At 22.6% G+C, this 15254-nt stretch overlaps 1 protein-coding gene across 3 annotated transcripts in view; it reads right to left on the bottom strand.

Moving 5' to 3' along the window:
* Window positions 1-1289: 1289 nt before the first annotated feature.
* LOC122498345 (cubilin-like) overlaps window positions 1290-15254 on the bottom strand; it is a 247097-nt gene continuing 233132 nt past the window's right edge. For all 3 annotated transcript variants that reach the window (XM_043606030.1, XM_043606029.1, XM_043606031.1), the window contains 3 exons: window positions 2474-2602; window positions 1991-2106; window positions 1290-1552 (listed from right to left, as the gene is read on the bottom strand). In XM_043606030.1, the coding sequence (XP_043461965.1) occupies window positions 1290-1552; window positions 1991-2106; window positions 2474-2602 (508 nt within the window). The remainder of the gene's footprint in view (window positions 1553-1990; window positions 2107-2473; window positions 2603-15254) is intronic.

Raw genomic sequence — 15254 nt, 5'->3', positions numbered from 1 at the left:
AATAAAATTCTTCCCAAGAATTCAATTCTTTTTAAAAATAAACATTTTCAAAGCAATTCAATTATTTAAAAAAATGAGTTTTTTAATTCTTTGTAAGATTTCAATTATTTTCAATTTTTTAATGAAATTTCTCGATAGAATTGAATTATTTTCAAAAAGTTCTAAAAAATTCTAAGAAATTCAATTATTTTAAAAAATTTGAATAAAATTCTTCAGAAGAAATCAATTATTTTCATAAATAATAAAATTTTTAACTCGAAAATACAATTATTTAAAAAAAATTTGATAAAATTTTTTATATAAAGAAAAATTATAATAAAATTGATTATTGAATACACTTAGTTTCGTAAAATATAACATTCTTCCTACGAATACAATTATTGTCAAAAATGTTTATAATAATCTTCGAAAGAATTCTATTATTTTCTTAAAAAATAAAATTCTTCGAAACAAATCAATTGTTTAAGAAATTTTAATAAAATTCTTCCCAAGAATTCAATTCTTTTCAAAAATAAACATTTTCAAAGCAATTCAATTATTTAAAAAATTTTTTTTTTTAATTCTTCGTCAGATTTTAATTATTTTTAATTTTTTAATGAAATTTCTCGATGGAATTTAATTATTTTCAAAAAGTTCTAAAAAGTTCTGAGAAATTCAATTATTTTAAAAAATTTCGATTTCTTCATGTTTTATAATAATATTCTCACAAGTTATTGAATTTCAAAAAGGTTTGAATTTGAAAATTTTAATTCCTATAGAAAAATAGTAATGATTAAATATTTAATTAAAAAAGAAGTTATTGACGTTTTCTAATAATTTTACTTTTGAAGAAATTTGTAAATAAATGTAATAGAATATAGAACCTTTTTTTGACTATCTAATAATTTTTGGAGTGAATCAGAATATTCTTCAGGGTCAGGGAAAAAGGCAAACCTGTATATGAAAAATTGAGTTGAATTCATTTATTGTTATTATTCATTTATTCTTATTTTGAAAGTCAAAAAAAAAGTCTTAAAAAGAGAAATTTGTCAGAGTATTGTGTGTAAAATCAGGAAATTTTATAAAAAGCATCAATTTTGAAATTTCCCGACATTTTTAATTTTAATTAAAAATTTGAATTTATTTATTTTCTATACTTTTCAAATTTTTAATTTTAAATCCCGATCTAGTGGGAGTTTCAAGCGAATTTAATTAATTTTTTGAAAATTGTTGTTCGTTATACTATGGTTTCTCGAATTGTGAATTTTTAAATTTTTCTTTGTTAGTTGTAAGATGAAATTAAAAGTTGTTTACCTGAGATTGTAGCTGACTAGGGAAACATGAACAGTGTCGTAAACACGTCCTCGGAGAATAAGGCGACAAGTTGTAGATTTTAATTTTCCGCGAGTGTCATGATGGCCATCTCTGACTTTATCGCCACTTACTTCTAATTCACAGCTACTCGATGATTCTTGATCTTTTCGATGATCTTGTAAATCACGATTTGTGTATCGCATTTCATGATTACTGCTGATGCTTGGCGAGCGAATCATTTCAATTGCGAACGGCATTGCTAAATTGTTTTCAATTAAAAAGAAAACAGAAAATTTAATTAATTTATCATTTTTTGCAAAGTTAGAAATCTATTTCTTTTTATGATTTTTTTCGTGGTACTGAATTTGATAAAATATTCCCTAAAACTGAAATAATTTTAATACTTCTGTCTGACCACAATTGATTTATACTACTGAAACTAATATTGAAAATTATTTTTTAAAAATCTTAACAAAATTTTTGTAATTTTTGCATGAGCAGTTAAATTAAAAGTTTTAGTTAATTTTCGTTTCAGATGAAATTTGTTTTTGTTTAAAAAACCGATTTACATTTTTTAAAAATGAAAATTCCTCTTGAACTACGAACATGTTTTTTATATTTGATGAAAATTTATAACTACAAGCAAAAGTTAAATTTAGTTTTTATATTTTATTTCGCCCAAAAAAAAAGAACTTACGTGTTCTACTTGTACTTTCCGCTGCTATTGTTGTTGGAGCTTCAGTGGTTAATTCGAGAAAATTTAAACTCGCAATGAAACCATTGTAGTTATATGGTGGTACTTCATATCCAGATCTAAAAAAATTTTTTATCGTAAATATATAGGAATAATTTATTTAGTTCGTTATTTATTCATTTATTTTTTAGTTGGGTATTTATTCATTTATTATTTAGTTCGATATTTAGGCTGTTTTCGGTATGATCATGGATCGCGATCCGGATCACAAAGTAACCAATCACAGCATAGGAAAAGTGATCTGGATCACGATCCATCGCGATCCATGACCATGCCGAAAACGGCCTTATTCATTTAATTCTTAGTTAGTTATGTATTCTTTTATTTTTTTTACTTAGTATAAAATTTGAAAGTAAAAATAATTTGGTTTCTGGAATAAAAATAAGAACATTAACAATGAGTGTAGGGGTATAGTTTGAAACTTACCGAAATTCAACGAGAAGGTCATGTCCGACATGTGTGACGTAAGCTTTTTCATTTCCACAAAGCATTTTTAAGAGAGGACTAGTGGTCGCTGATCCAGCGTAGACAGCGATATAATCATTTGTACAATGGCTGGAACAGAAAAGCGAGAAGGTTGGATTAAAATTTTCAATTTTCTCTTCTTCCTTTTTTTTCATTTTATATATTTTCTTATATTCCTTTGATCATAAAAAAAGCTTAGATATATATAATAAAAATACTGGGGGATAATCTAAACTAATGGATTTTAGAGATGGTGGAGGAAAGAGGGATTATGGTGAAAATATCTTCATATATCTTTTATATTTATCCCTATGTGGATAATTTTTCTGAAAGTGACACTTTTGTAGTTCGATTTTTCTATTTATTATTTTTTTTCCAATTATACCGTTTATATAAGTTATAACTTATACGGGCTCGAACTAGGTCCGAAAATCCCGTAAAAGTCCGTAAATTTGCTTAAAGTCCGTAAAAGTCAGATTTTTTGAAAAAAGGTCCGTAAAGTCCGTAATTTGATGGAAAAAGCACGAAAAGTTCGTAAATTGTACGATATAATTTGGAAAATTTTAGAGAAATTACAAATGATAGCAGAAATTCAATTATTTTCAAAAGCAATAAAATTCTTCGCAAAAATTCAATTATTCAAAAAATTTTTTAAATTATCGTCAAAATTTCAATTATCTTTAGAAATGATTAAATTCTTCTCCAAAATTAAATTATTTTCAAAAATTTTAATAAAATTCTTGGCAAAATTTCAATTCTTTTCAAAAATTTTCCTCAATTTGATGATTTTTAATATCTACTATTTTTTAATAAAATTTTCCAAAAGATTTTAATTATTTAAAGAAATTTAAATATACTTAACGCAAACCTTTAATTATTTTCATAAAATAACAAAAATTTCACAGGAATTCAATTATTTACAAATTTTATTATAAATTTCTTCGCAATTATTTAATTATTTTCATAAATAATTAAATTTCTACAGGGATTCAATTATTTTAGTAAATAATAAAATTCTTTTTATGAATTCAATTATTTTCATAAATAATAAAACTCATTGCAAAATTTGATGTAATTTTATTACAATTTTAATCGAAATTCTCGAAAAATGTAATTATTATTAAAAGTTTTATTAAAATTCGTTAAATAAATTAAATTTTAAGAAACATGCATTAATTCAATAAATGGTTTTTTTTGTAATTAAATAATTGAATTCTTATAGAATTTTCTAATGAAAATTGATTTAAAAATGGATTTCAGTTAAAATTTTAGATTATAATTGAATATTAAAAGCATTAGAGCGTGAATTTTTAGAAATAATTGAATTTTGAAAAGGTTTGAATTTGAAATTTTTGAAAATCTGAATTTTTAATTTTTTTTGACTAACAATTCTGTGGAATTAATTTTTTTGAGAAAGTTTAATTGCGGATTTTTTTTTTGAAATTGTAGATTGTAAATTATAAAGAAATTAGTTTTAAAATTCTCAAACAAGTTTTGTAAAAATTATTAAAAATAATGATTTTGTAGAAGAATTATAGTTAAAAACACGAGAAGAAAATTTAATTTTGGGAAAGTTATTGTAGAAATTCAATTATTTTCAAGAGTAATTATAATGTTCACAAAAAATAAATAAGTATTGTTCAAAAATAATAAAATTCTTTCTAGAGATTCAACTTTTTTTTCACAAATAATAAAACTCATCTTAGAATTTCAATTATTTTTTCAATTGAATTTTAAGAAACATTCAATTATTCAATAAACTATTTATTTTTGTATTTAAATAATTGAATTCTAGTATAAAAAAAATTCAATTGAACTTTTTCAAAAAAATTAATTTTAAAATTCAATTATTATCTAAAATTTTAACTGAAATTCATTTTTAAATCAATTTTTATTAGAAAATTCTAAAATTTAATTTTGGAAAAGTTATTGTAGAAATTCAATTATTTTTAAGAGTAATTATATTCTTCGCAAAAATTAAATATTCTTTAAAAATAATAACATTCTTTTTAGAGATTCAATTGTTTTCACAAATAATAAAACTCATCCCAGAATTTCAATTATTTTTAATACAATTTTAATCGAATTCCACGAAAAATGTAGTAATAACTCTTAAAAATGTTATTAAAATTCGTGGAATGAATGCAATTATTTAAAAATTTTTGATGGGAATTGAATTTTAAGAAACATTTAATTATTCAATAATAAAAATAATTTAAATTATTTACTTTTGTATTTAAATAATTGAATTCGAGTGAAATTTTCTAATAAAAATTTATTTAAAAATGAATTTCAGTTAAAATTTTAGATAATAATTGAATATTAGCAATATAGCGCGAATTATTAGAAGTAATTCAATGTTGAAATTAATTTTTTTTCGAAAAAGTTTAATTGAATTTTTTTTATATTATTTGAAGTTTTTATTTTCTAATATATATTTAGGGTAGAGCGGGGCTAGTTGAGCATAGGGGTAAGTTGAGCAACCGAAATATCTCAGGCTCTATAAATTGGCCGCTAATTTTTTCAATGCCAGAAAGAAGCAGGCGCAGGAGGGAACATAACTGCGCAAGTGCCTGCTTCTTTCTGGCATTGAAAAAATTTAGCGGCCAATTTATAGAGCCTGAGATATTTCGGTTGCTCAACTTACCCCTATGCTCAACTAGCCCCGCTCTACCCTAACTGAAGAATTTGCGACTAATTAAAATTTCGTAAAATAGAATATTGTAAACAAATTGATTTAAAAATTGTCAAAGAACTTTTTCGAAAATTTTTAAAAATAATCTATTTAAAGAAGAATTTTAGTTAAAAATGCTTGAATCTTCTTTAATTATTATAAAAAATTTAATTTATAGTTTTAAGTAAAATTTTGTCTTATTTGACTCGGAATGTATTAATATTTTTGTCAGTAATTGGTTCGTAATTTTTCATTTTTGTTCCTTAAGGTCCGTATTTTTCCATATTTTCACTGATTCGAGCCCTGTATAAAAAAATTAGACAAAAAATGAATCAAAATTTTTGCAAAACAACATTTTGATACGTTTTTTTGTCCAAATTTGATATTCTTAAAAAAAACAGAGTTTTTATAGCTTTTGAAAAATTTGAATCGAATTTTTTTCCACATTTTTTATCGTCTATTTATAATTTTTAAGAAAAAGGAGAAAATCACATGATCTATAGGTATGGAAATTGTAATATATCTGAATTTTGAAATATTGAGGACAGTATTATATGTAATAATGTGCATAAATTTAGCAAGTGACTCATTTTCTTTATTGCCAAAATTGCGCCTATCGTTCTCTCGACGGAAATCCTATGAAAGTTCACGTGGATGAACTGAGGATATACTTCAACAAGACTTCCGGAACTTTTGCCGTTAGGAAAATATGTAATATTACCAGTCAGGCAAGTCGGCTGTGCTGAATTAAGGAGAGGACTGCGTAATTTATTTTATGAGAAAACTTCATCATCATTTACTCATCTCTCTCTCTCTCTTACTCTCTCACCCTCTTTTTCTCTCTCTTTATCTTTTTATCTCTCTCTCTCTCTCTCTCTCTCTTTCTCTTGTGGTTCCTTACTTCGTAGACTCTTGAGAAAATGTGATTTTAATCTTGCAGCCAATTAAGAGCCATTAAATACAACTTATTGTTTAGTATATACATAGAGTATGTAATGAAACGATCAGGGAGAGTATTTTCATTAAATTCCGATTAATCACATTCTTAAGAAATTTTACTTTGAAAAATTGGTTCAAATTTTCTCTTTTTTAGTCTCGTTAATCTGAATTAGTATAACCTACTAGTGTAGATTTAAATTAATTAATTAATAAATATTTACTTGAATTAAATAATTTTTATTTAAATCAATGAACGGTATTTGATTCAAACAGTGGAATTATTGGTTGAATTATACAATTTATTTGATTTAAAATAAAAATTATTTTATTAAAATAAATATTTATTTGATAATAGACAAATTAATATAATAGAGAACATAATTTTTTTGGCGTAAAGTTTTCAAATAAAGGTACGAAGAAACTTGGTCACCTTTTGTATTTGCAAACTGTTATGTATGTTTTTTTTAAGTTTTTGTTTATTTTTTTTTAGTTTTCATTTTTATTTTTTTTTGCTTCTCTTATTATTCTTGAGATTTCGCTGAGTTCTACGAGTTTAAGAACATGTTTGAGTGGGTCCTTTTTGCCTTCTTTTCATTCTCTTTACAGTCAACTCCAGGAAAATCCATTCCTTGGCATTTCTATTATTAAAGAACTTTTCTAGTCCCCCTTTTATTTCTCGTATTGACCACGGAAATAGTTTTACACCATTTTCTGCCTGGGCAACATCAACGGCAGAAAATCGGATTCCTCCAGCTCCATTTCGTACCGATCCCTTGTGCGACGGGTAAAAAAAAAGTTTTTGATATTTTATTTTTTTCTTTTTTGAAAAAAGGATGAAAAAAAATTGGTATATTGTAGCCACGGTATGTACGTTACATTTATATATATTTATATATATATATATATTCTGAACGCCTTCCGAATCCATGAAACCCAAGAGGAAAAAATAAATTAGAACTGTCAAACTGAATAGTAACTACGCGACAGATCAATTTTATTTCTATCCGACAACTTTTTTATATATCATACTTCGTCCCATTCTACAGTCCCAATGTATAAAAACTTTTTTCATTATAATATGTCGAAAAAAAAATTTAATTATACGTTTCTATTTAATTTCTGGAAAATGATGTGAAAAAAAATTAACGAGTTATTGTAAATAAAAGAATTTATCAAATTAATTTTATTGTGATGAATGCGAAAGCTGAAGGTTTTTAAGAAAAATACATATTCTGTTATCTTAAGTAAATATTTTTCTTTGAGTAAATATTTATGTGTATAAAATATTTATTTAGTATAAAGAAACATATTTTTTTATTTATTTATAATAAATATTTGTTTTAAGAAAATATTCCATTCAAATAAATATTTATTTGTTTCTATATATATATTTTTCAGTATAGTAGGTATTATTTTATTTATTTTGATTTAATTTGAAGCAATCATAATTTTTTTTCTATATATGTAACAAAAAAGGTCAAATAAAATATATAATAAAATTTTAATATTGTTTTTTGGTATATTATATTTTTTATATTGTCTTTTTATAATATTCATTTTATTATAAATTTATAATAATTTATAAATTAAAAAAAAATTTATAAAATTTATAAAATATAATTTATAAAAATAATTCTTCTCTATTTTCAGAGTGCAAGGGAGGAAAAATAAGGAAGAAAGTGCCACGCGGAAGTTAAATTTTGATCCTTCTTAGGAAATTGAGATGAAGTGGTCCCCAGCATACATTTAACGCGGGAAAAAAATCTTCGATTCGAGCGGGTAAGTCCCTCTTGTCTTCATATAAAAATTGTCCGAAGGCAAGTTGTAACAAAATTCGAAATATCTCATAGTGATGATCCTATTAAATCGATTTATATTATAATAATTTACGCTCTCCAGAAATTAAAAAATTCAAAATGTCAAATGAAAAGTTTTTAATTTATTTTCGATTATTTGGAATTAAATTTTTTTCGATTTCCATTTTGAATCTTTAAATTTCAAGTGAAGATGCTTTTCTGAAAATAGTAGAAAAATTTCTACTAACAAGTAGCATAAATAGTGAAAGAAACTTTCTACTACTTTATTAGTAGTAAAAAGAATTAAATTAAATTAAATTCTTTACGAATTGGTTAAATTTTTTTTTTTTATAAAGAAAGACGAAAAAAAATTTTGAATTTTAGTTGTGTTTAAATATGGTTTTGGCCATTAGACCCAAACATTTGGTTCTGTAGCACAGGCACAGAGTTACGCTTCCTAACTTGGCCCTAACTAGGCCTTGCGGTCAAAATTTCTACACGGGAAATGCTACTGATTTATTTAGGTACGTCATGAGTGGACAAGTCCTCGGGGACATGTCTCACGAACAATATTTGCCAGTAATTACTGAAGCAAAGAGTGAACAAGTTTTCTTAGGATATCCCTTCCTAACTAAATATAAACTGTAAACAGTAAACTTTGTAGTTGGAATTTATTGTCCAGATGCATTATGCATTTAAATTAATTTTTTTCCTACAATTAGTAGTTGAATTAAATTCAATTAAATTTGTAAGTAAATTTAATATTAAAAAAATTAAATTCAAATTAAAAATTTTTATTTTTAACTATGAGAAAGTTTGGTGCCATCAAAATAAATTTTGTTGTCCGGACTAAATTTTTTAATAATTAACAATTATCTAGTATTTTTTATAAATAAAAAAGAGAATAATTTGCATAATAATTTAGATCAGTCAAACGAAATTTGTTTAGTTTAATTTTGTTTAGTTAATTAAATCTATTTAGTTAGTACAGCAAATTATTTTTTTTTTCATTGTAAGCCAAGAAGTGAAACGTCTAATTTTACAGTAATCCGTTTTGTTATCGTGAAGACAGTGTATTTATTTTCTTTTTAGTATAATGTTTCGAAACGAGTCTCATAGATCGTCTTTCAAATGCCGTTTTCTTCTGTGTATATATAGACTTGTTACCATTGCTCAAGTACTTTGAATCTCTGTTCGCAAGGATAATAATAGTAAAAGCGTTTTGTGCCATAGTGAGATGGTAATCTGTTTAAAATTTCTCTACGTAAACGCGACAGCTCGTAATTCCTTCTTGTGGGTTTAGAGAATTACGATTTCATTTTCGTATATATATCAGATTTCGCGAGTGAAAAACTTGTTAGTAATTAAAATAAACTATCAGAATGCTACAACCCTAGGGATGAACCTACTGCTACCTTTAAAAATTGTTTTGCAAAATATATTTCAATATTATTTTCTCTATTCATTACCGTCTACTGGGATAATTACTTAATAAAAGCTGCGAATATTTTTTTTATTCTTCTTAAAAAAAAATTCAAAATTGTGTAATAAAAAACTCTGTAATCTAAATTTTTAGGTTCGTTAATTATTCTTTTATATGATATATGAATAATAGTGTTTGTTTAGCAGACAATATTTCGCATCTTGTTAAAAATGAGAGTTTCGCAAATAAAAATTATTTTCTCTCGCTATGTAAAAACTCTTAAACAAAAATGGTTTAAATTCGCGCACTGTAATAATGTTTATTTGTCGAATCCACATTATAAAAGGTGAAAGAAATTGGCGTGTGCTTGTTTGCATTTTTTTAATTTCATTCTCATTTATTTATTCTCTTAATTCTTTATTTCACTGTTACAATTTTCAGAATTATAATTTTTTTTAATCATTTTTTTATTTACAGTATCATTATAACAATTAATAATATGGTAATAAACTCTCTTTACTACTGACACTTTAGCAAAGAAAAATTAGAAGTACAAAACAAAAAGTAATGTTTTCTTAAATATTTCTTAAAATTGAATTCTCATAAAGAATTTTATCAAAACATTTTTAAATCATTGATTTCTTTTGACGATTTTTAATAAAATTGTTAAGAACAATTACATTTTTCGAGAAATTCGATTAAAATTGTATTAAAAATAATTGAAATTCTGCGATGAGTTATATTTACGAAAATAATTCAACCCCTGTAAAAAATTTTATTATTATTGAAAATAATTAAATTATTGAGAAAAAATTTATAAAAAAATTTGTGAATGAATGGCTCGTTTTCAACAAATTCAGATTTACAGAGAACAGTAATAATTTAATGGTAAAATGTAAACTTGGGAATATAATTGAACTTTTGTTTACAATTGTTTGGTTGATAGTTTTTGGAAAACTTTCACACATAGAGTTTATGAAATTCTTAATTAATGAGTTGAAATTTGAAAATGAATGTAACATTTGTATTCGAAGCACAAATAAGCCAAACGCGCGTACAATAATGTTGTTTGCCGATTGATTGTTTCATTTCAACACGGTTGGTGTACTAGCCCTATTTTACTCGTGCATAGGCGTAGCCATGTGCAATGTGCATGCTGTAATCAGAGAATTGCGACGGTCGTTAACGCGTGCAACTATCGTGACCAATTTAGTGCAAGCATACATACAAGGTGTTCAAATTAAATTTATTTGCAAAATTCTCACTATTTGTATATTTCATTATTTTGCATTTCAACCTTAAACATTTTCCATATACTAATTGAGGAAAATAATGAAGCTGAAGCTGACACCCAATTATCAGAATTCACCTTATTTTGGAAATTAAATTTCAACTTTAAACATTTTTATGAAGCTAAAACTTGCACTCAGTTATCAGCAATCACTTAACTCCTCAAATTAATAATAAAAATAGCGAAATTTAATTCTTTAAAATTTCCTCAAATTCGATTAAAACTTCTTACACAGGAGTTTTTGGGGTCGCTGATTACGAATCTAAAATCAGACTTTCAAAATTTTTAAAATTATTTTCAAAAGTAAAAAAATTTTTCGCAGAAATTCAATTATGTTAAAAAATTTGAAAAAATGTTAATAAAATTCTTGGCAAAATTTCAATTATTTCCAAAAAAATTTCCTCACTTCAATGATTTCCAATATTTATTTTTTAATAAAATTTCTTCAAAATAGAATTAAATTATTCAAAATTTTTTTTAATAAAATTCTACACAAAGTTTAAATATTTTCATAAAATAATAAAAATTCCACGGGAATTCAATTATTTAAAATTTTTTTATAAATTTCTTCGCAATAATTTAATTATTTTCATAAATAATAAAAAATTTTACAGGGATTCAATTATTTTCATAAATAATAAAATTCTTTTAAGGGATTCAAATATTTTCTTAAATAATAAAATTCATCGCAGAAATTTAATTATTTTTAATACATTTTAATGTATTAAATTAAATTTCAATTAAATAAAATTCTTCTTCAAAATTCCATTATTTTTAAAAATTTGATTAATATTGTTGTCAAAAATTTAAATAAAATTCTTGGCAATATTTCTATTATTTGAAAAAATTTTCCTTAAATCAATGATTTTCAATATTTACTATTTTAATAAAATTTTCCAAAAGAAATTCAATTATTTAAACAAAATTAAACACAATAAAATTCTTCCCAAACATTTAATTATTGCAAAAATTCAATTATTTTCAAGAGTAATAATATTTTTCGCAAAAATTAGATATTGTTCAAAAGTAATAAAGTTTTTATTAGGGATTCAATTATTTTCAGTTTTTATTAAAATTCGTTGATAGAATTCAATTATTAAAATTTAAAAAATTAATTTAAAAATTAATTAATTAATTAATTAATTAATTAATTTATTAATTTATTTTTAATTTTAATTTAAAAATTCAATTATTTAAAAATTTGTCCATAACGATTCTTTATGGGAATTGAATTTTAAGAAACATTCAATTATTCAATAAATTATTTATTTTTTTATTTAAATAATTGAATTCTCGTAAAATTTTGCAATAAAAATTGATTTAAGAAAATTTCAGTTAAAATTTCAGATTATAATTGAATATTGAAATCATAGCGTAAATTTTTAGAAATAATTGAATTTTGAAAAGGTTTTAAATTATTATCTTTAAAAATTTAAATTTTTCATACTTTTAACTAACAATATTTTGTAGAATTAATTTTTTTGTAAAAGTTTATTGTAATTTTTTTTGAAATTATGTCAAGTTTTTATTTTCCAATTGAAGAAATTTTCCAATTGAAGAATTTCCGTATCGTCGATGAAATTTCGTAAAATTGAATTGTAAACAAATGAATTTGAAAATTCTCAAAGGATTTTTTCAAAAAATTTTAAAAATAATTGGTTTAAAGAAGAATTTTAGTTAAAAATTGTAGAAAATAATAATTGAATTGAAATTATGAAAATAATTTTCAAGAAGTTACGCAGTAACAATATTCTTATAATATAAAATAAAATGAAATAATATAAAAGTAATGAAAATTCACCTGAAGATTGAGTTTGTTTTTTACTCTGGATTGGTATTTTTTACACCTTAACTTTGAAATTTAAATTTTCGACCTAAATTTCGACTTATTCTTTACCTCTTGACCTTTAACTTTAGACCCAAATTTCGAATTTTTTTTAAAAATTAATTAATTAGCTTTTAATTTAGTCAAATATGAAATTATTTGTATATTTCTGAAGATTGAAAGGAAAATATTTTTGACGAGGACAGAAATTGAAAAGGTAATTTTTTCTTCTTTTCTAAAAATAACTCTCCGAAAGTTTTGATACTGTGAAAAGAGTTTTTGCGAGAATATTGGAAAACTTTTAGAAAAATAATTTTGCAAGAAATTTTGTAAATTTTTTCTTCTTTTTTTTAGTTGACTTTGTTATTAGGTTTTTGTTTTTAATAAGTTATTATATTTTTTGTCTTTATTTATGTTTCGAATTTACTTTGATTTTATTTTGATTTTAATTTGATTTGATTTTATTAATTTTATTTTGAATTTATTTTGATTCTAATTTGATTTTATTTTAATTTTATTTTGAATTTATTTTGATTTTATTTTGATTCTAATTTGATTTGATTTTAATTTGATTTTGAATTTATTTTGATTTTATTTTGATTCTAATTTGATTTGATTTTAATTTTATTTTGAATTTATTTTGATTTTATTTTGATTTTAATTTGATTTGATTTTATTAATTTTATTTTGAATTTATTTTGATTCTAATTTGATTTTATTTTAATTTTATTTTGAATTTATTTTGATTTTATTTTGATTTTAATTTGATTTGATTTTATTAATTTTATTTTGAATTTATTTTGATTCTAATTTGATTTTATTTTAATTTTATTTTGAATTTATTTTGATTTTATTTTGATTCTAATTTGATTTGATTTTAATTTGATTTTGAATTTATTTTGATTTTATTTTGATTTTAATTTGATTTGATTTTATTAATTTTATTTTGAATTTATTTTGATTTTATTTTGATTCTAATTTGATTTGATTTTAATTTTATTTTGAATTTATTTTGATTTTATTTTGATTTTAATTTGATTTGATTTTACTAATTTTATTTTGAATTTATTTTGATTCTAATTTGATTTTATTTTAATTTTATTTTGAATTTATTTTGATTTTATTTTGATTCTAATTTGATTTGATTTTAATTTTATTTTGAATTTATTTTGATTTTATTTTGATTTTAATTTGATTTGATTTTATTAATTTTATTTTGAATTTATTTTGATTTTATTTTGATTCTAATTTGATTTGATTTTAATTTTATTTTGAATTTATTTTGATTTTATTTTGTTAAATATTTGAATGTAAACGAAAATTAACTGAGACACATTGTATATTGTATATAAATATATGTATATACACGCAATGTTGGATTTAACTTAATGCATACCTCTTGTTTCTGACGATTAACGTATCAGAATTGCTTTTGGGATTGTGAAATCGATGAAACTTTAGGTTCGATAGCGCAAGTGTCTAACAAAGACATGTATCTCTAAAGGCCGGCGTGGATTCTCACAAAGCTGCGTATAAATTTCTCTCTAGTTGAATGATGCTATTAATCACGAGGAGTAATTAACCAAACGTCTCGTCATCCTTATCCATTTCCTCCCTTTACTATATTATACACGTTTGCATTCGCTTCATATTGAGATATGAAACGTTCATGAACTCGCACCGTTTCACTTCCACGCTTCACATTTATACAACAAATAATAATAATTATAATATATAAGTACCTAAATTATTAATAATATTAAATTATTTACTTTAATTTAATTAATTAAATTATTTCCATAATTAGAAAGTAAATTAATAATGAAAATATTTTACTAAAATTATTAAATAATTATACAAACTTAGAGGGATTTACTTTAGAGGGATTTTACATTTTTAATGCTACCGTTTAAGAGGGAAATAAATAATTATTTCTTAATAAATAAAAATTAATAAAAATTAAAAATAAATAAAAATTAAATTTTACCTATTGAATTCGTTTTTTGTTATTCTTCAAGATGTCTATTTTACTATTAGTTGGGTTATGGGTAAGAGAGGGAGGACTAGTTTTTCGCCAATTTATTCACTTTGTAAAAATACTGAAGTGGAGCAATTAAATTTTCTAATTACTCTGCCATATTGCCTTCATTTTTTCGTCTGTTCTATATCGTTTGATTGCTTTGACGAGTCCAATAACTGGAAACAAAATACTTCTCCGTGTCATCAAATGTAGGGAAAAAAACTATATATTTTTTTTTATTCACGATACAGAGAATTTAATGGAAATGAAATAATGAAGAGTGATATTTATTAGATTTTTGCTTTTGAAATACAAGTTTTTATTGTTTTGTATTTGTCTTTGTTTATTTTTTTTTATTAAATTTAGTAATTGGTATTTACAGAATAGAGTATTTAAATAAAGTGAAAGAATAAATTCTCCATATAAATGGTAGAATTTTCATATAATAGAAAAAATAATTAAAATTAAAAAATTTGTTTAAAAATAAATAAAATAATAAAAATAATCGTTTTTTTTTTATTTTCAATCGTAATTGAAATTATGTTAAAAAAAACAAGTTTAATCACAAGTTTTGTACAAAATTCTGAGTTTTTTTAAAACAGTGAAAAAAATTTATATTTTTCAATCTCGATTAATCACAATTGATTTCTTTAGAAATTTAAAAAAAATTGGCATAATTTCTATTTTATAATCACAATTTTTGTAGAAATTTTTTTCTAAAAAAAAAATTTTTTTTTGACTCACGTGGAAGTTTTAAGTAGAAATATTATTTAA

The sequence above is a fragment of the Leptopilina heterotoma genome, unplaced genomic scaffold, assembly GCF_015476425.1.
Source record: "Leptopilina heterotoma isolate Lh14 unplaced genomic scaffold, ASM1547642v1 Lhet_148, whole genome shotgun sequence".
Classification (NCBI taxonomy): domain Eukaryota; kingdom Metazoa; phylum Arthropoda; class Insecta; order Hymenoptera; family Figitidae; genus Leptopilina; species Leptopilina heterotoma.
The sequence above is the reverse complement of the archived record's forward strand: the minus strand, read 5'-3'. Positions and strand labels throughout refer to the sequence as shown.